This window comes from Nomascus leucogenys, chromosome 8 (assembly GCF_006542625.1).
Source record: "Nomascus leucogenys isolate Asia chromosome 8, Asia_NLE_v1, whole genome shotgun sequence".
Classification (NCBI taxonomy): domain Eukaryota; kingdom Metazoa; phylum Chordata; class Mammalia; order Primates; family Hylobatidae; genus Nomascus; species Nomascus leucogenys.
The window spans coordinates 28,000,025-28,020,238 of NC_044388.1; the positions used below are offsets into that span (position 1 = coordinate 28,000,025).

Here is a 20,214-nt window from a genome sequence, read left to right on the forward strand (position 1 = left end):
TCCACCAACCGCGCGCGGCAGTGGGCGGGGCCCGTCACGGCTGTCGTCTTGGCTGCGATTTTTTTCTCCCCTTTTTTCTACCCTCCCGTTTTTTTCTTTTCTTTTTTTTCCCTATCCTTTTTTTGTGAATGAAAAAAGGAGGTCGCGAGCGGTCCCTGGGACTGCAGCGCCAGGCGTCTTCGCGGCAGCGCCTTCGCCGCGGGCCCGGGCGCGTAGCGGCGGCGGCCTCGCCCCTCTCCCGGCGCCCCTGCGCGCCGCCCGCAGCCTCCGCAGCCCGGCTCCGTGCGCCGCCGTGACATTGGGCGCCCGGGGCGCGGGGCGATGCTGATCCGGAAGGGGCAGCGGCTGCAGTGCAGCGCGCGCGTCCGCTCCTGGGCCCACGTCCGGCCTGGGCTGCCCTGCCGGAGTTTCTGAGTGGCCGCGAGGTGGCCGGGAGGCTGGAGCCCAGCAGCAGCGCGGCGGCGCCGGCGTCGTCCCAACTTGCAGGCGCGGAGGGACCCCTGACATTTCACTAAAATGAGCGTGCTCAGCAGGAAGAGATGTGTTCCTCACGCTAGAAGCCACCCCTTCACATGTAGTGGTGTAAGTAGATGGCTGCTTGCGGTTATGGCGGGGTGGCCAGCAGCCCTTGCAGACGCGCTGCGCCGCCCTCCTGGCGCTGCTGCCCCCCTCGCTACGTTCCCTGGGCCCCGCTCTTACCTGGGCTCTGGTTTCGGCTGCTGGGTACCGCGGGGCTGGAGACTAATCCTTTCCGGTGTTTCTAGGGAAAGGAAGATGACTTAATTGCCTCGGCGTGTCGTGCCCCTCCCCCTTCTCGATGTTAAAAAATTTTTTAATTTCTATTTTGTGTGTGTGCAGAGTAGCGTGTCAGAAAAAAGGAAAAACGGTCCAGAGTGGTGGAAGTGATTCTGTTAAGAAAACAAACACAAAACAACAGTGGAATTGGTGTGTTTTGCTGGCGGTTCTGGAGCTGGTTCTTTGAACTCAACTACATTGCAGTCTATGTAACTGAGTTCTGTGAAACTACTGGGGAGATCCTTGGCGGTGTTTGGTGATGTGTCCACATTTTAGGTTTGAGGGGGCTTATCTGTGTTTAGGCTTGCATTTCTTTAATCTGACCATTCAGGGTCCCTTTGGGCCTTGCTTTCCGTTGGATCTGCACGGGGCTTCTTGCAATGCCAGTGACCCCCGTGGGAGCCTCCCCGAATTCGGAGTCCACTCTCTCTTTGTGCTTCTCCTTCCAATTCTCCCTTCAATCCATCTCCCTTGATTTTACCTTCATTTTCAGGATTTTCCTCCCTTTCCCATTTTGTAAGATGATGTGGGATACTGGTTGCTAGGAGACAAGCCAGGCTCCCAGGGAGATTCTGTTGTTTCCTTGACAACCAGACTAGGGCAGCCACAGATGAACAAGTCTCCTATCAGCTGTGGGAGGGAAAGGGGCCCTTTCTGAGCTCTGCAAAGAGTGTGTGTAGGGGTGTGGGGGTGGGACTGGGAGTGCACGAGGTTTGTAGCTAATTTCAGCACACCCTGGGTTTTGGCTTGCACCAAGTACAAAGAGCTGGGAGAGCGGTGGGCAGGAGGCTGTTTTTGGAGAGGGGCACAGGGATCGTGGGACAGGGATGGAAGGAACACATGCCAGTGACTTTGCGATTGTCATGGAAGAAGAGTGAGTTGGGGGTTGTGATGCCCAGGCTGGGTGGTGAGGAGGTCATAGTTTATGGAGGTTGATTGAGTGAGGATGAGGCAATTGTGAGGGAGAGTCTGGAGTCAGGGAAGAAGAGAGAGCCAGAGGGAGAGAGGAAGTTGAGAAGCTCACTGAGTGGGTTGTATCACCATATATCAGCAATGAGTGGGCTTTTTCACCATACATCAGCAATGATACAACATCAGCAAATCCTAGGGCAAAAATTATATTACTCTTGGCACACTCTCTCCAGGACAGGATCCTCCTTTAAGACAGGCCTGATTAGACTAAGAGTTCTGCCAGTTGAATTGGGCCAGTCTGTATCTTAAAGAGAGATATAATTACACATATAGATATGCAATCTAGCATTATATAATACCACATTACATAAGAAGACAAATACCTCCTTTCAGCCCAGCCTCTCTTGGCACAAATTAACCATGGTTCAGGAAACTCTTCCAATGTCTTCATACCCATTTCCCAGAGGGGGAGACTGATGCCCAGAAAATATAAGTGACTTGCCTCTTCCTAGATAGGACAGTGAAGTTTGCCAGTCAGGCATTTGGGACAGGGTAGAAAGGGTGAGATGATACAAACAGGCAGCTGAAGGACAAGCCGGGGACGGCTGAAGGGGCTGGGGAATGGATGGAAGGAGTCGCACAACCCAGCAGGTCTGGTGTCTAAATTTATGGCACAGTATTTGTCAATTTCCACTTGTTGATTGGCTGACCCCTGCTTAACCCTAGAGGTGACATAGCACAAGGTGGGCAGCAGTGTTGTCATCACAAAGTAGCTGAACTTGGCCCAGCACTGCCCTGCTGGTGTCCTGGCATTATTCTCACTGTCAAGGTGCTCCTGAATTTGAGAACTGGCACCCCTCCATTAGGCCTCCTCATTCCCCCGCTTCTGTCTACAGACCTACATGCTGCGAGAATCGAAACTTGAGAAAGAAGTTCTTTTGGCTCTTGGGTTTTAATCTTTATCCTCCAGCTGCACATATTTTGTATTTGGGATTATATCTGTTTTGGTATTCACTCGACAAAACAGAAACCACAGCCCAGATGCCACCTCCTGGCGCCAGCACATTCCTCAACTTGAGATCAGGAACTGTCAAGGTGGGGTTCCCAGTCTTCAGCTCAGGAGAGAGAATTGGGGGGAGGGAGCCTGTGGTTAGAATAACAGTTCTCTAGGCCAGGTGTGGTGGCTCACGCCTGTAATCCCAGCACTTTGGGAGGCCAAGGCAGGCAGATCACTTGAGGTCAGGAGTTCAAGACCAGCCTGACCAACATGGCGAAACTCCGTATCTACTAAAAATACAAAACTAGCCGGCATAGTGGCACACACCTGTAATCCCAGCTACCTGGGAGGCTGAGGCAGGAGAATCACTTGAACCCAAGAGGCGGAGGCTGCAGTGAGCTGAGATCATGCCACTGCACTCCAGCCTGGGTGTCAAGAGCAAAACTGCCTCTCAAAAAAAAAAACAAAAACAAAAAACAGTTGTCTGCTGAGGGAGGGTGAGGAGAGAAAAGGGATGGTACAGTTGCCCTGGAGACCACGAGGGCACTGCATGGAGACCTTGTTGAAGGGTCCAGATCCTGTAACATTCCAAAAAGGAGGAGGAGGTTGTCTCATTGAGAAGTCCTTGCTGCACTTTTTGCTTAGGTTGCTGAGATGCATCTACTCGCGTGAATCCCAGTTGCTATCGTTACTTGGATATTTCGGTCTGCATCCCTGCATGCTGGCATCCAGTTACAGCCCAGCAGGAATGGAGCCTCCCTGTTGCTGCTGGTGGCCTGGCTCTGGGCTGGATGGCTCAGCAGCCAGGGTGCCTGGGCAGCCTCCAGCACTCAAGAGCTCAGCCTTCCTTAGCCTAGGAGGGATGACTCTGGGCTTCTAAAGCTCCCTCAGACGACTTTCATACACACAGGGAATGTGAGTGGGGCGGGCAGATGACGCTGGCGAAACCAAGCTTCCTAATCACGCCGGCCCTGCCCCTGCTCCCTAATCCCAGGAGGGTAGATGCTGAGGCCAGGGCCTCCTGGCAACAGATTTTTAAACACCAACATGACATCTGACTACAGAAGTGCCTTCTGTTTGTTCATTCAAGCCATCCCTCTCTGGGGGTGGACGAGCCACTTCCTCTCTGCTCAACATCGAAGGCAACTGAGGCAAGCATTTGCCCAGAAATTCAGGCTCAAGTTTCTGATCCTTTGCTTTCTGGCAACCCCATCACCCATGTAGCCAGTTTAGTGAACATCACCTAGGAGTGCCAGCTGCCTGGGATCTTCAGCCTGAGGATCATCCTCCCTAGGAATGGGAAGGGCAGAAGAGGGTGGAGGTGGATTTCACTCTCTGACGCTGGGGGCAGGGTGCTGGGAGGACAGCCCCGCGTAGGGGAAGTAGAGGCCCATTGACCACTGACTGTAGTTCCTCTCACCCCCATCTGAAAGCTGGACGCGTAGCTGAGCATGACACATAGGCAACAGGACAGACCCAGAGTAGAGAAAGGGAGGCCCCTGGGCTGGTCAGGTGCATCTAGGAACCTCCCCATCCTAGAGAGGCTGGGAGGAAAAACTTGCATTTCCATAAAGGCAGCTGGTATCTGGGGTTGAAGCATGCACTTAGGCAGGCTAGGGCTTGGAAATCCACCACCACCAGAGAGGGCAAGGGAAAGAGTGGAGGCCAGGAGAGCTGCTGCCCAGTTCTGACAAGTCCATTAAATTTTAAAGTGCCCTGCCCTCAGGCATGCTGGGAAGGGGTGGGGACTTGGCGGACTCTGCTTCTCTCAGCTGTTTGTTGTTCTGCTGCCACTGCTCTGCCGGGGAAGGAGGAGGAAAGCAGATGAGGAGTGAGCTGCCCTCTCTGGAGAGGGGACAGGGCAGGGCCTCGGCAAGTTCCACTGGTGATCTTGCGCAGGTCTCCTTCATCCAGACGCACAGCTGGAAGATCGTGGGAGCAGGAAGGGGACAGGTGGCCCATCTGGTGACACTGCTCCTCTCAGCCTGAATGGGCTCCTGGCCCCTTGGACCCTCGCAGAGCTCTTGCCCAGAATGTTGCCCACTCCTTCTTCCTCCTGTCAGCTCCGGGGCTTGCAGAGGGGGCAGCCTGGCTGAGGAGAGCTGCGGGTGCTGGCCCTGGCCCACAGCGAGCTGGCATGCCATGCCTTCCTGACCACCTCCCTCCTCTCCCTCAGGTCCCATTTAATGGATTCTGACATGGATTATGAAAGGCCAAACGTAGAGACCATCAAGTGCGTTGTGGTGGGGGACAACGCCGTGGGCAAGACCAGGCTCATCTGTGCCCGTGCTTGCAATGCCACCCTCACCCAATACCAGCTGCTGGCCACGCATGTGCCCACAGTGTGGGCCATCGACCAATATCGTGTGTGCCAGGAGGTAAGGCTGCAGGGCAACCTGGCTGGGGGTCCACACCATGAGTCTGGGCTTAGGGGCTTCCTGAGGCATAGCTTGGTGTCTCCAGAGCTCACGGGAGCCCTCTAGGGGTGGGAGAGGGTGGGATGGGGGCAGCTGAAGAGGAAGGAGCCCCTGGAGAGAGGTTTGAGCCAAGCCTGCCCCAGGGAAGTGTCTCTGGCTGGTTGTGTTTTCAGGGACTGAGCTGGTGCCTGGGACTCCAGCTTTGTCTGGGGTACTGCATTGTATGTAGTCACAGCCCTAAGTAATGGGGAGCACTGGGGGGCTGGGGCTTGGAAGAGGTATAAGCTGAGAGGAGCAAAGAAGCTGGTAGCTGATAGCAAAAGACCAGAGGCTAACAAACATGCAGTTTGCAAGGAAAGCCAGGAACAAGGGTGAGCTCCTGAAGAGGCCCCTTCCACACCCATAGCAGTCCCTTAGGGTCTCTTCCACCCCCTTAGGGTCTCTTCTACCCTCTTAGTGTCTCTCCCACCCGCTTAGAGGCCACCCTTGTTATTGATTGTACAGAGATTTCACGTGGATGAAAGTTATGCAGGGTGCACAGTGGGCGATGCCAGCCCTGTCACTCCATCCCCAGTGCTGTCTGGGGCCCCCAGGTGTCAGCCGGCACTTACCCTGAGGTGGCAGGCAGAGGGCCCCAGAACTGCTGCCTTTGAGTCCCACTCTTCCTCCCTTGCCCCCAGGTGCTGGAACGCTCCCGAGACGTGGTAGATGATGTCAGCGTCTCTCTGCGCCTCTGGGACACCTTTGGAGACCACCACAAAGACCGTCGCTTTGCTTATGGGAGGTAGGGAAGGCCTCTGGCCGCCTGCAGAGAACCAATAGGGTGGGTTTTTTCCTGCTTTTCCCAGGAACCAAGCACCTCTGTGAAATTTCAGCTGGCAAGAAGTAGTGGAGAAAACAGCTATGGCAGAGCCTCGTGGGGGCTGGGGCAGCCTGGGGAAGTGAAGGGAGCCTGGGCCTGGGATCAGGAAGCCTGGATCGAGTTCCAGCTCTGTGCCTAGTAGCTCTGAGATGATGTTTCTCAGCTGCGAAGTGGTGAAAACGGCCATTTCTAACTCACAAAATAGCTGTGAGGCCAAAACAAGTCTTGAGCTCTAAAGTGCCACATAAATTGGAGGTATTGTGATTATATGTTTTGTGTCAAGAGCACGTGAGCAGATACCTAAGCCAGGTGTGGGACTGTACAGGGCTGGGGTGCGGCAGATGTTTCAGGACCAGGTAAGCTACTGCTTGCTTCTCTGCCCGTAACCTTACTCTCCCACCCGCAGATCTGATGTGGTGGTTCTGTGCTTCTCCATTGCCAACCCCAATTCCCTCCACCATGTCAAGACCATGTGGTACCCAGAAATCAAGCACTTCTGCCCCCGAGCACCTGTCATCTTGGTGGGCTGCCAGTTGGACCTGCGCTACGCTGACCTGGAGGCTGTCAACAGGGCTAGGCGACCCTTGGCTAGGTAGGAGGTGCTGGTACCAAGGAGACAGACATGGATGGGTGCCTCACCATGGCTCCCTGCTCAGCCCTGGGGGAATTCCACTGAGCCTCATATCTCTTCCTCCATTTGGAACAAGCTTGCATTGGGAGTCAACAAGCATGCTCATTCATTCATTCATTCATATACCTGTTGCACACCTCTGGTGTGGGCAGTGCTATGTAAAGCATCATGAAGAAAAACAGAGAGGAAGAGGTGATATTTGCATGAAAAAGTCCTATAATTTTGCTGAGGGATAAACTAAATATGTGAGCATGCTAAATACCCATGTGAAGCAGTGCCTGCTAATTGCCAGAGAGGCAGTGCTGTCACAGCTTTGTACTGGGGAGGTCACTGGGGCCTGGCATAGTAGGGAAAGCTTTCTGGAAGAAAAAGGGCTTGGGGTGGACCTTGAAGGAGCTTGATGGGATTTGGCCAGACAGAGCAGGGCAGGAGTGGGTGGGGATTGGCACCCAGTTCCTGAGCAGAGTCCCTCCAGCCTGTGGAAGAACAGGCAGCCTCCCTCCACCACCAACACAAGCTTGGTTTCCTTCTTGAACCTACCAGGCCCATCAAACCTAATGAAATCCTGCCCCCAGAGAAGGGTCGGGAGGTGGCCAAGGAGCTGGGCATCCCCTACTATGAGACCAGCGTGGTGGCCCAGTTCGGCATCAAGGACGTCTTTGACAACGCCATCCGAGCTGCACTCATCTCCCGCCGCCACCTGCAGTTCTGGAAGTCCCACCTCCGCAATGTGCAGCGGCCTCTGCTGCAGGCACCCTTCCTACCCCCCAAGCCACCGCCCCCCATCATCGTGGTGCCCGACCCTCCCTCCAGCAGCGAGGAGTGCCCCGCCCACCTCCTGGAGGACCCGCTCTGTGCGGACGTCATCCTGGTGCTGCAGGAGCGGGTGCGCATCTTTGCCCACAAGATCTACCTCTCCACCTCTTCCTCCAAGTTCTATGACCTGTTCCTCATGGACCTGAGTGAGGGGGAGCTGGGGGGCCCCTCGGGGCCAGGGGGCACCCACCCAGAGGACCACCAGGGCCACCCTGATCAACACCACCACCATCACCACCACCACCATGGGCGAGACTTCCTGCTCCGAGCAGCCAGCTTTGACGTGTGCGAGAGCGTGGATGAGCCTGGGGGCTCCGGTCCTGCTGGCCTCCGTGCTTCCACCAGTGATGGGATCTTACGGGGCAACGGAACAGGGTACCTGCCGGGCAGGGGTCGTGTGCTGTCTTCCTGGAGCCGAGCTTTTGTGAGCATCCAGGAAGAGATGGCAGAAGATCCTCTCACTTACAAATCCCGGCTGATGGTGGTGGTGAAGATGGACAACTCCATCCAGCCGGGGCCCTTCCGGGCTGTCCTCAAGTACCTGTACACGGGGGAGCTGGATGAGAACGAGCGTGACCTCATGCACATTGCCCACATTGCTGAGCTGCTTGAGGTCTTTGATCTGCGCATGATGGTGGCCAATATTCTCAACAATGAGGCCTTCATGAACCAGGAGATCACCAAGGCCTTCCACGTCCGCCGAACCAACCGGGTTAAGGAGTGCTTGGCAAAAGGCACCTTCTCAGGTATGGAACAAGCTTGGAAAGCAAGGGGGTTCTGCACTGGTGCTATTAGCATTGCCTGTCGGTCTCAGCTCCTGGTGTCCTGAAGCTGCGGCTGCCATGCTCTTGAAGCCTGGTTTTCCCCAGCTGGGAGCGGGTTTGTTCTGTGTCCCGAATCTTCTGGGTTCAGGAGGAGGCTCCGTGGCTCCCCTTGGGGTTTGTTCTCCCACCTTCTTTCACCGGTCCTCCTGTGATGCTTCTTCTGGACAGATGTGACCTTCATCCTGGATGATGGCACCATCAGCGCCCACAAGCCCCTGTTGATTTCCAGCTGTGACTGGATGGCCGCCATGTTTGGGGGGCCATTTGTGGAGAGCTCCACCCGGGAGGTAAGGCCGAGGACGCAAAGGGGGGAAGGAGGGAGTGAGACATTTGCACCCTTTACATGTGAGGCACTGCCATTCAGGGTACTTTCTTCATCACTGACTGTGGGCTAACCACAGGGTGATGGGCCCAAGAGAGGTTTATGAGGTGGTTCCTGGAGCTAAGGATTATACAATACACCAGGAAAGGGAATTACACTAACACCTCAACTTGAGAGTTTAGAAAGCACTTTCGGTTCATTATCTCAATGAATTCACACGCAACTTACACATGTGCCACTCCTACCATATATCTAGGAAAGGGAGCCCCTGAGAAGTGGCTTGTATGAAGTTGGAAGTAGAGTTAGGACTCGAACTCGGGACTTCCATTCCTTGGCTCTTTACATTGTACCCTACTGCCTCCCTGACACACCTGAAACAACTGAATCCATCACTGTTTCAAAAGATAGGTTTTATTATTATTGAGGTGTAGAGAGGCCCACAGATCACGAGATGGCTGTCATTGATAAGACAACTTGTTACAGATCCCAAGAAGAGGGGGCATGCCACAGCACCATGGCTGGGGGTCACATGGGGAAGCTCTGGGGTCAATCAGGAGGCAGAGGGTTTCCATGGGAGGGAATGGGCGAGGCAGGTTGAGCAGGTTTAGGATTAGCTGGTTTGAATAATGTTAGCGGGCTCTGGGGCCTGGGGGCTGTCTCTAGTTGTCTGTCACCTGGCTCTAGGGGGATTAGGGCAGGGGAACAGTGGCCTGGAGTGTGAGAGTCCATAGGGGAGGTAGTGGGCTGTGGGCTCTGGATTGGTTGGTTTGCATATGAAAGGCACGCTTGCAGGCAACTCCTTCACTATCCCTAGGACCTGGCCAGCCCTGAGGGAGGCAATCCCTATAGGGCCAGCAAGACTTTAGTTGTCAAAGCATCAAAATACAGAAAATAGGCGTAGGGGGTGGCTCACACCTGTAATCCCAGCACTTTGAGGGGCTGAGGTGGGAGGATTGCCTGAGCCCAGGAGTTTGAGACCTGCCTGGGAAACACAGACACCATCTCTACAGAAAAAAAAAAAAAAAAAGAGAGAGAGAGAAAGAAAAGAAGGAAGGGAGGGAGGGAGGAAGGGAAGGAAAAGCACACTTAATAGAACCACCTGCCCCTCTAATCAGTGCCCCTCCAGCTCCCATGATGCCACCACTTTCTCATGCACCTAGATTGGAAACTTAGGGTTGGAAGAAGCCTAGCAATGTGTCCTTAGAAATATTCTCTTAGGTTTGGTCTCTTTTCCATTCCAAGCAGAGCAGCCTGGGCAGTAGCCCTTGGTGTGCTCTGAACTCCTGGACCTCAATCGGCCCATCACTGAGTGTCGTCAAACCTTGTAGTTAACAAGGTTCGACTTCATGCAGGCGCGTGGAGTTCTGAACATCCACACAGTTTCCCCCACTATTCTGTAACTGCTTCTGAGCGCAGGGAATGGGTCTTTTTCCTTCTGCCAAAAACCCTCTCAGCGCCAGTCTCTTGGGAAATGCTCACCAAATGCTTCAATGAAAAACAGAACCAAGCACGAGGCTGCGTCGCATCCCGTGATGTGGAATGTGCATTTTCTAAGATTTCTGGGAAGGAAGCACTTAAGGAAGCCTAAGTGGAAGCGTTGGGAGTTGGTCTCTGAAGTGGGAGTAGGATTTGGATATACAAAATGTGAGACTAGGAGCTCTCACAAGCCCCAGGGGCCTGCCAGCCCCAGGCACTTCCCGGTACTGTAGACGGAAGCTTTAAAGTTCTAGCCAGTTCCCAGCACAGCCTGGAGAGCCTGATGAGAAGGCAGTTTGTGTTGCAGCACTGCTCTCAAGAGATCCTGGAGGCCCAAAGCAGCAGCTTTGAGCAGACAGAAAGAAATCAGCTGCCATGGGCCTTACTTATTCTGTATCCCACTTCTGTTCCCTGAAGGGATGGGAGGGACTGGGGTGTAGGTTGAGGTGACCAGAAGGCCTCCTTCAAGCATCCCGTGAGCAAGAGCGGCTTCCAAAGGGTGCCAGTGAGTAGTATCCGGGTCCCTTTGGTAGAGTTTAGAAGCTGGACGCCTGGCTTGTGCCTATAGTCCCAGCTACTGAGGAGGCTGAGGCAGGAGGAATGCTTAAGACCAGGAGTCCAAGACCAGCCTGGATGGCATAACAAGACCCTGTTTCTAAAAGTAAACACATAAATGATAGTAGAGGCCTGTACTCTGGTGCTGTCAGCAAACTGGGGCTCGGCACAGGTTGTCGCCCTCAGGGCCAGGTGTTGGGGTCTTCTCAGCAGATGCACACACAGCACAGGGAAGGCTGCCTGTCTGGGGGAGCCCGGGTGTGAGGGCCAGAGCTCTTCAGTTTCTCAGGGTTCAGTTCATCTTCTTCTAAGCAGGATCTCATTGCTGTCCGCTCACTCCTTCCCGCCGCAGGTGGTGTTTCCTTACACAAGCAAGAGCTGCATGCGGGCCGTGCTGGAATACCTCTACACCGGCATGTTCACCTCCAGCCCCGACCTGGATGACATGAAGCTCATCATCCTAGCCAACCGCCTCTGCCTGCCACACCTGGTTGCCCTCACAGGTAACTAAGCAGCGCACTTGGGGACCTCCCCGCGGCAGAGGCCAGGGAAACCCCAAGGTGCAATGTTCTCCTCTCACCTCTCTCCTGGGGGACAAGCTGATGTCCAAGGGACTAGGCGTACATGAAATGGAATCTGTTGACGGGCACAGAGTTCTGGGTGAGGACACAGAGTGAAGAAGGGTGGTGCAGGGCATGTTTGATGCGTTCACCTGAGAGGCTCTCTCCAAAGGCGATTTAAACCCAACAAAATGGAACATGAGGCTGGGCACAGTGGCTCACGCCTATAATCCCAGCACTTTGGGAGGCCAAGGCAGGAGGATCACTTGAGGCCAGGAGTTTAAGACCAGCCTAGCCATCATGGTGAAACCCATCTCTACTAAAAATATAAAAATTAGCTGTGTTTGGTGGCAGGCGCCTGTAATCCCAGCTACTCGGGAGGCTGAGACAGGAGAATTGCTTGAACCCGGGAGGTGGAGGTTGCAGTGAGCTGTGTTTGCGCCACTGCATTCCAGCCTGGGTGACAGAGTGAAACTGCATCTCAAAAACAAACAAACAAAAAATGGAACATGACAGTGCTTTATGTTCTTTGCTTGGCTTCACTTGGACAAGCTTAAGAAGTCAAAAAATAATAGAACACAATTCCCACACTTCTACCCTGTGGTTCTCCTCCTTCTTCCTTTTATTTTTCTTCTTCTTCTTTTGCCTTTTTTCTTCTTCCCCTACCTTTGACATCACCTTCTCTTCCTCTTTCCAGAAACAGCACACAAACATCCCTGCTACTCCTTAGTCCATGCACGGATTGTGCGAATCAGAGCTCAGCTTTTAGTGTGGACCAATCCCAGGGGCTGTCTGAGTTGGAGCAAGAACTGAGTCATGGGGGAGAGCCAGCGGCAGGCAGTCTGGGTCCAAGAGGCCAGGGAAGAGAAGTGGTGCTCGTGGGGTGAAGGGAGCCTGGGGCCAGAGACCCAGGCAGGCAGACGGCTCTTGTTCATGTTGGAGTTGGCATTTGAGTTGCTAGTGGTGGCAGCATGGGTACCAGTGCTGGTGTTGATGCCGAGGTTAATATTCTTGCATAGGTCGGGGGGGCAGAGAGCAGATCCTCACATAATGAGTTGAGATTCAGGGAAGGACCTAGTGTCATAGCTGCTGGGGTCCAGGCAGATGATCAAGATCGGGGCTCAGATATGAGGGAAAACAGCAATCCTTTGAGGAAAAATGAATTATAAGGTGGGGCTGGGTTACGGAAAGAAGGCAGAAATCATTGATCAGAACCAGAATATTAAGAACGGAGGCTGCAGTGAGAGTCCAGGGTCCCCAGAAGGGGATAAAGGGAACTTTGGGGCAGGTAGCAAGACAGGCATCTAAAGATCCCAGCTACAACAGTGTATCTTGTTTTGCTGTCCATAAAAAAATGGTGTGATCTTCCCAGAGCACATAAAACTTCAAATTCCTAGATGGAATAATTCCACTTTTAAAAGACTATCTCCAGAGAAATGACCCAAAGGGGAAAAATGCATAAAGGTATTTCTAGAAGTTCATTTCATCATGGCAGGCAATTGAAAGCAAGTCACAGAAAAACCATTGGTGAAGCACACACAGGCAGTTTTCACATGGTAGTCATTAAAAATGTTAAACTGGACTGCTGCATGGAAAGGCTTATTGAAAATAATGTTAAGTAACTTTTCATGAAATTATCGATACACACTAGGGAACATATACAAAAATGTTTATATCTGCCTTGTTAAGGATCAGTGGAAGATGCCAAGTTTTATATAATTGGCGATGGTTTAAGTTTTGTGAGATATGCTTCCTATGAGGCCATTAATTCAAGCTGAAAACTTTTATTGTTCAGTAGAACAAATACATAAAAGCACATTAAACATATGTTCAGGTTACTGAATTATTATTGTTACCATGTTTTTTTAGAGACAGGATCTTGCTCTGTCACCCAGACTGGAGTGCAATGGCCTGATCATAGTTCACTGCAGCCTCAAATTCCTGGGCTCAAGCAATCCTCCCAACTCAGCTTCCCAAGTAGCTTGGACTATGGGCCTGCCTCATCACACCCAGCTAATTTTTAAATTTATTTATTTTTATTTATTTATTTATTTTTTGACATAGAGTGTCACTCTGTCGCTCAGGCTGGAGTGCAGTGGTGCGTTCCCGGCTCACTGCACCCTCTGCCTCCCAGGTTCAAGCGATTCTCCTGCCTGAGCCTCCTGAGCAGCTGGGACTACAGGCACCCGCCACCATACCCAGCTAATTTTTGTAATTTGAGATGGGGTTTCACTGTGTTGGCCAGGCTGGTCTTGAACTCCTGACCTCAAGTGAACCACCTGCCTTGGCCTCCCAAAGTTCTGGGATTACAGGCGTGAGCCACCACACCTGGCCTACTTTTTAAATTTTTTGCAGAGATGAGGTCTCACTGTGTTGCCTGGACTGGTCTTAAACACTAGCCTCAAGTGATCCCCCCATCTCAGCTTCCCAAAGTGCTGTGATTACAGGCATGGGCCACCAAGCTGGCCTAGTTTAATGGATTATTATAAAGAAAATGCCTTTCTAATCATGACCTATGTCAGGAACTAGAACCTTGCCAGCCACCAGAAGTCCTCCACCTTTCCCTCCTCTCTTACAGACCCCTCTCTCCTCCCTAAGAGGAAGCCCTTTGCCTAGTACTCCTTTTTTATGGTACTTTTTATGGGCACAGTTCCTTACTTTCCTTTATAGTTTTATCATCCAAGTGTGTGTCATTAAACACTACAGCATGGTTTTTTACATTATTTTTTACTTTTATTCTTTATTTTTGAAGATGGAGTCTTACTGTCACCTGGGCTGGAGTATAGTGGCGTGATCTTGGCTCACTGAAACTTTCACCTCCCAGGTTCAGGAGATTCTCATGCCTCAGTCGCCCGAGTAGCTGGGATTACAGGCACGTACCAACACACCCGGCTAATTTTTGTATTTTTAGTAGAGACTGGGTTTCACCATGTTGGCCAGGCTGGTATCGAACTCCTCGCCTCAAGTGATCCGCCCGCCTTGGCCTCCCAAAGTGCTGGGAGTATAGGCGTGAGCCACCATGCCCGGCCGGTTGTTTGTTTTTGAAGTATTATTATGATCGTTTAGATTTGAACATTCTTGATTGGTTTCAATTAATTGCAGTTATCCTCGCTGAAGCTCAAATCCTGCACTCTTTGGCTTGACTCCAGTCTTACGAGCTTCCTTTCTATCTGGAATGATGGGATGTTCTAGGTTCCTCTTGAACGTTCTGTGCCCCAGACCTGGAATCAGCCATTTCTCCAGGAAGTCCTGGTTTCTTGTGTTGGAAGTGGAACTGGTATTTGTGTGCACTAGGAATGCTCATTGTACTGGAATGACTGTTGTTTCTAGGTCTTTTTTGTGGGCAGAGCTGGAAAATATATTGATCTTTTTAAAGATAAGATACCTCATGAGTTTATACGGATACTTCTAATTAAAATTCAGAACCAAGGGTGTTTAATTCTTCAATATTAATGTTTTAACTTAAAATACAAGGTTAGTACACAATTTGTTACAAAATTTAAATTAAAACAAACAACTAGACTTAACTCCTAGTTCTAACTCACAGTTCTTAGCCTTTTTCTGTGATCAGCAGACATGAGGTTTCACATACTTTCCCTTTTGTATCAGAGGCTGGTTCTGTTGGGAACTTTGACCCTACCTGTATCAGATTATGTCACGGGACATATGTAGTTTGAAAAATCCTCTTAGATAATTCCAATGTCCTCCTTCTCTTCCTACCCTACCCTGTTGAGGTCTTGCTCTCATCCCTGGGGTCCCCCTGGTGGCAGCAGGCTTCATAGCCTGGGGCCTTTCCTGGCCTGTTGGGACCTGCCCGGGCCCTGGTTTTCCTCACCCTGCAGTAAGCTGGGGGACATGGCGGGGCAGGGTGAGCACAGGTCATATGCTTCTTCAGCTGATTGGTGGCTGTGTGTGTCACAGAGCAGTACACAGTGACCGGGCTGATGGAAGCGACCCAGATGATGGTGGACATCGATGGAGACGTCCTTGTATTCCTGGAACTGGCTCAGGTATCACGGCAGGGGAGGGAATCTACAACAGTCTCAATTCTACACTCTGCCTGCCCATTGGCTGTGAATGGGAAGGGGTGGAAGGTGGTCTATGCGGGAGAACCTATCATCGGACTGGGCTCTTTGACTATGCGGAGCCCATCTCCTCCTTCATGCCAGGAAGCAGCTGGGGAATTCCCTGGTGTACCCGGAGGGGAGGTGGCCAAGCGGGGAAGGGATGAGGCTTTAGGCAACAGTAGGGCCAGGGAGGGAACCCCAGGCTCAGGCTTACACATGGTTGCTGCCTGCCTGAGGTCATTTAAGGGGCACTGAGGACTCTCCATCTGAAATTAACCGCCTACTCCCTTAATCCCAAACAAACAAGCCAAATCTCCCACACTGGCCTTCACGGTGCCAGAAATTCAGCCACCAAAGATTAGCGTGTGGAGTGGAAGCACGGCTCACGCAGGGCTTGCAGACACCCCTGGGAAGGCAGCTCCCTCGCTCATTGTCAGTGCCTCCATGCAGGCTGCCTTGATCCCGGATGCGGAGGAGAGGGAAGTCATGTAGGGTGAGATCTGAGGAGGGCAGATGCAGTATGAAGCCACCACATAGGACTCTGGTGTCTGTAGCGAGGATGCCGGGAGTGGGCAGAACAGAGGTGAGACGATGGTGGTGCTGGCAGTGGTGCCAAGGAGCCTGAGGCAGCATCATCCTCCTCAGTTTTGTGTGGCCTTGCCTCTGGCGCAGGCTCTCTAGAACTGCCTGCCCTGCACCAGAGCTTCAGCTCTGAAAGCCACTGGAGGTATCTATGCAGACCCTCTCCCTTGGGGATTTCAGTACAGACGCTCTTCCCTTCTGTCCCCAGTTTCACTGTGCATACCAGCTGGCCGACTGGTGTCTCCACCACATCTGCACCAACTACAACAACGTGTGCCGCAAGTTCCCCCGAGACATGAAGGCCATGTCCCCAGGTGAGCATCGGGGCCAGCCCTGGCAGTACCTGCTGCCCTCCCCTTAGGGGTCCACAGCTCCCACGTAATCCCAGGGACCCGGAGGCTGCCAGTAATCCTTGACCTTGGGGCTGGGAGCAGCCTGCAAAGGAGACTCCAGCCAAGCCAAGGGGCCCCAGGAAAAGTGCTGGCCTGGAGGACAACTCACCCTGCCTCTCTGGGCTTCTCATTCTCAGAGGTATGAAGAGGATACTGGACTAGAGTTGGCAGATTTCAGACTTTTCTGGACAGAATACCATAATAAGAAATACATTTCCTCTTATGACCCGGGACACATATAGGAAAATATATACATCTTTTTAATGCTGCTCATGGCCCACTAAATTGATGGTACAACCCAGGAATGGGTACAGGCCACAGCTTGGACCACCCAGGTCTGGGCATCCTCCGAGGCCTCCTGTCTCTTCTTGATTAATTTCTTAGGCCCTAGAACTCAACAGGAACTGCACAGGCTCCAGGGAGAGGTGTCCCTGGCCTCCCTGAACTGTCTGCCACTCTTTCCGTGGGGTCCTCTGGGCTCCCTCCACTCTGCTGTGACCCCCCTCCCTGCTGCTGTGTTTTTGCTGCATGCTGCCAAGTCTCCACCCCGATCTCTCCTTTTCACTACTACAACCCTTTAAAATTTTTATTTATTTATTTATTTTTTTGAAACAGTCTTGCTCTGTTGCCCAGGCTGGAGTACAGTGGCGCAATCTCGGCTCACTGCAACCTCCGCCTCCTGGGTTCAAGCGATTCTCATGCCTCAGCCTCCCAGGTGGCTGGGGTTACAGGTACCCACCACCATGCCTGGCTAATTTTTTGTATTTTAGTAGAGAAGGGGTTTCACCATGTTGCCCAGGCTGGTCTCAAACTCCTGACCTCAGGCAATCTGCCTGCCTCAGCTTCCCAAAGTGCTAGGATTATAGGCATGAGCCACTGCACCCAGCCTAGCATTTTCTTTCTAAAGCACAGGTCCAATAGCATCACTCCCTGCTTCCAGACCTTCCATTGAAACAGTAGTCTTCCATGGCCCCATACCCTGTAGAATAAGGCCAGCCGTTCCTCTGGTCTGTTGCTGTGTCCTGCTGTGCCCTGACTCCATATTCCCCCTTGGAACCTCAGCTCTGGCCAGAAACTTCCACTCTCATCCCCTAACCATGCTGAGTATCTCCTGGCCAACATTCGCTTACCCCTTCTCCCTTATCCTTCGCCTCTGTTTCATTCCGAACACACAAGAAGCCCTTGTCTAGGTCGCCCCCGTCTTTGGAAAGGAACCCACCTGGAAAGGCCTTCCCCAGTGCTGCAGGCCTTGTGGTGGGGTGGGGCTGGTGTCCCACGCTCCTCTTGTCCCTCTGCCTCCTTTCTAACCAAGTTGCGCTGCTCTCCGCTCCAGAAAACCAGGAGTATTTCGAGAAGCATCGGTGGCCACCTGTGTGGTACCTGAAGGAGGAAGATCATTACCAGCGGGCACGGAAGGAGCGTGAGAAGGAGGACTACCTCCACCTCAAGCGGCAGCCCAAGCGGCGTTGGCTCTTCTGGAACAGTCCGTCCTCCCCGTCTTCCTCAGCAGCCTCCTCCTCGTCCCCGTCTTCCTCCTCGGCTGTAGTCTGAGATGCTGCCACCCTCTTCTGACCCTGCTGCTGTTGTCCCCATCTGCCCTCGCCCCTCTGCTCTTCCACATCACCCCATCCACCTTACAGGGACCAGGGGGCCCACGTAACCAGGACCCAGAGGGTGGAGCTCTTCTTACCAGCCACCGTGGCTCAGCCAGAGAGGAGCTGAGCCCTGTGGAACAGAACGGGAACCACCTGCAGAGGTCCCCAGACCCAAAGCAGGACAGGAGACAACTGCTTGGAGGAGCGAAGAGCCCTGGCATTTTATCTCTGGGTTTGAAAGCCCTAGAGTCAAAGGGAAAGCCTCCCAGCCTCCAGGGCTTCTCTGTGTGTCTTGGTCGCTGCTCTGGCCAGGGAGGCAGCCCCCCTCCCAGCAAGCAGAAGTGATCCTCGAGGGTCCTGCCCCTGTTGGCCATGTCTTTCCACCAATGGACTTGAGTGTTGCATTTGTTTTGTGGGCATTTCCGCACGAAGCCTACTCACATCCTCACTGGAGAAGTCAGGGTAGAAATTGACACTTCAGAGCCCAACTCAAGGCTTCTACATCCTGGGGTGCAGCTGCAAAAGGCCAGACGTGGAAAGGCCTGTATCCCGCCAGCGTCCCTCCGTCCCAGGGGGCTGTGCTGGCACAGACCCGAGAATGGGGACACAGGTCATTCAGAGCTCCGGGCCTGGAAGCAGTGCCTCTTGGTGCAACAAGAAACTTCTCCCTCACCCCCTCACTTACCCTCAGATTTGGAGATGGGAACTAAAGGAAGCAGCTGGGACAGGTGGAGAAGGAAGTAGGAATGAGTGCACGGTGACCCCGTGCTCCTCAGGGCCCTCCCCTGCCTCTGGGTGGCACTGCTTTTTATAGGGTGGGGCAAAATTAGCAAAAAACAAAAACCAACGACAACCAAACTGAAACCGAAACAAAAAATCACCAACAAACACTCTGTCCTCTATCCCTCCAAAGAATGAAAATCAGAAAAAGCCCCTGCCTAGCTCACATTTCTATAAACAGAGGCCCCCATGATAAGGAGGTGAAGATTTAGGTTGCAGAATCAACTCCAATGCCTTTCAGGAAAGGACTCGGCACTTCTCTGACTGCAGAGGCCCTGACCCTGCCAGCTGGCTCCGAGGGCAGCACAGGGGCCTGGCCTCCAGAGGGCTGGTGATTGAGGGGCCCGGGCTGGCGGCAAAGAGGGGTTTGGTCTCGGGGCTCAAATGGCACCAGACTCTTGCTTTTGCCCATCTGGAGACTGCAGGCTCCCTTCCTTGCCCTCAGAGGGTGCTTATGGTGGGTGTTATTGGGGGGCTACAATAGGGGCCAAAGGTCAGGGAAAGGGGCACGGACCTGTAGTGAAAGGCCACAGGACACAGCCTTATTACTGCTGGGGTGGGATAAAGGGAAGGAGAAGAGGGAGAATGGAGCAGGAGGAAAAGCAGAGTTGGTCTAGAGAGGAGGAGGGCGGGGCTGGAGGAATGTGGGGGATTGAAATTAGCTCCCAGCCCCCATGGGGCAAAAGCTGGCCCACAATTGCCCCTTTCCGTTTTCTAACCCCGACTCAAATTTCACCACCCACACCCTTTTTAGGTGTAAAAGATGGAGTCCCATGGAGGAGGGGCAGAGCTAGGAGGCAGTGGGGCTGTGGGCTCAGAGCTCAGGAGCGGCCTCACCTGAGAAAAATCTTCTAGCCGAGAGGGCCTGGCCCTGGGGTGGGCTCCAGGAAAACGCTGGTTAGGCCTGGGATTGAGCTAACCCGAAACAAAGGCAGCCGGCAGGACCTAACGACCAGAGGTTAAATCCTCATCAAGAGAGACCAGGCGGCTGGAGGACAAGTGGCTCTAACCCTGGGGGAAGCCATGTTGTCCAGGCCCAGGCCCCTCCAGGACTGTGGCTGCCTCCCCTCCACGGCCTCCAGGGCGGCTGGCTGGAAAGCCACGCGTGTGCTGCCCTCTACGGGCTGCTCGGCCTCCCTGCAGCTCAGCGCAGCCCAGGGCTCCAAGTGAGGCCCAGAAGCCCATGGGCAGGGCCGGGGGACCGAAGGGGGAGCCCGGAGCACCTCCACCTCTGGGGAAGGCGGACCGCGTCGGGGCACGCCTGGGCTTCCCGGAAGCTGTGGACGAGAGGGAGAGCGGGTCCTCCAGGGCAAGGGGAACGGGAAATAGGTCTCCTAGGTGCCTGAAGGGCTGAGCAACCTGGGTACCCTGGTGGGGATGCAGGGAAGGCTGGGGCATAGAAAGCGAAGGTCGGCCCAGGGCTGTAAGAAGCCGTAGGAGCGTGACCACGGGATTCCCTGAGAAACAGGGCCGGCCCCCCAACTTCAAGGACCCACCGCCCGTTCCCCGAGAGCTGTCGGAACCAGATGCAACCCGGCAGCCCAGAGAACACTCCTGGGAGGCTGTGGGTGAGCCAGGCCAGCACTGGTGTCCCTGTCCCCAGAGGGAGGAGCAGGCAGGAGAGAGAGGGG

The 20,214-nt window shown here is 53.5% G+C and overlaps 2 protein-coding genes across 4 annotated transcripts in view; one reads left to right on the top strand and one right to left on the bottom strand.

Moving 5' to 3' along the window:
• The window catches only part of PEBP4 (phosphatidylethanolamine binding protein 4), a 289,209-nt gene extending 283,402 nt beyond the window's left edge, over positions 1 to 5,807 (bottom strand). Inside the window, exons 1-2 of one of the 3 annotated variants that reach the window (XM_030816974.1) lie at positions 5,733 to 5,807; positions 700 to 760 (exon numbers count right to left, since the gene is read on the bottom strand). The gene's annotated coding sequence lies outside the window, so the exon portion shown is untranslated. The other 2 variants (XM_030816976.1, XM_030816975.1) reach the window with 2 other exon arrangements.
• RHOBTB2 (Rho related BTB domain containing 2) lies at positions 58 to 19,949 on the top strand. The gene is made up of 10 exons (XM_003272865.2): positions 58 to 582; positions 4,881 to 5,082; positions 5,802 to 5,905; positions 6,390 to 6,575; positions 7,158 to 8,176; positions 8,423 to 8,541; positions 10,960 to 11,110; positions 15,089 to 15,177; positions 16,025 to 16,130; positions 17,542 to 19,949. Exons 2-10 carry the CDS (start codon positions 4,891 to 4,893, stop codon positions 17,757 to 17,759), a joined length of 2,184 nt encoding a protein of 727 aa, XP_003272913.1. The 5' UTR covers positions 58 to 582; positions 4,881 to 4,890; the 3' UTR covers positions 17,760 to 19,949.
• Positions 19,950 to 20,214: the final 265 nt, after the last annotated feature.

What these genes read in the sequence shown, in the direction of transcription:
- RHOBTB2 (XM_003272865.2), top strand. Translation starts at nt 4,891, where the DNA reads ATGGATTCTGACATGGATTATGAAAGGCCAAACGTAGAGACCATCAAG. An exon ending in GCTAGGCGACCCTTGGCTAG is followed by an intron (nt 6,576 to 7,157) that starts GTAGGAGGTGCT and finishes TGAACCTACCAG; the next exon opens with GCCCATCAAACCTAATGAAA. An exon ending in CATGAAGGCCATGTCCCCAG is followed by an intron (nt 16,131 to 17,541) that starts GTGAGCATCGGG and finishes TCTCCGCTCCAG; the next exon opens with AAAACCAGGAGTATTTCGAG.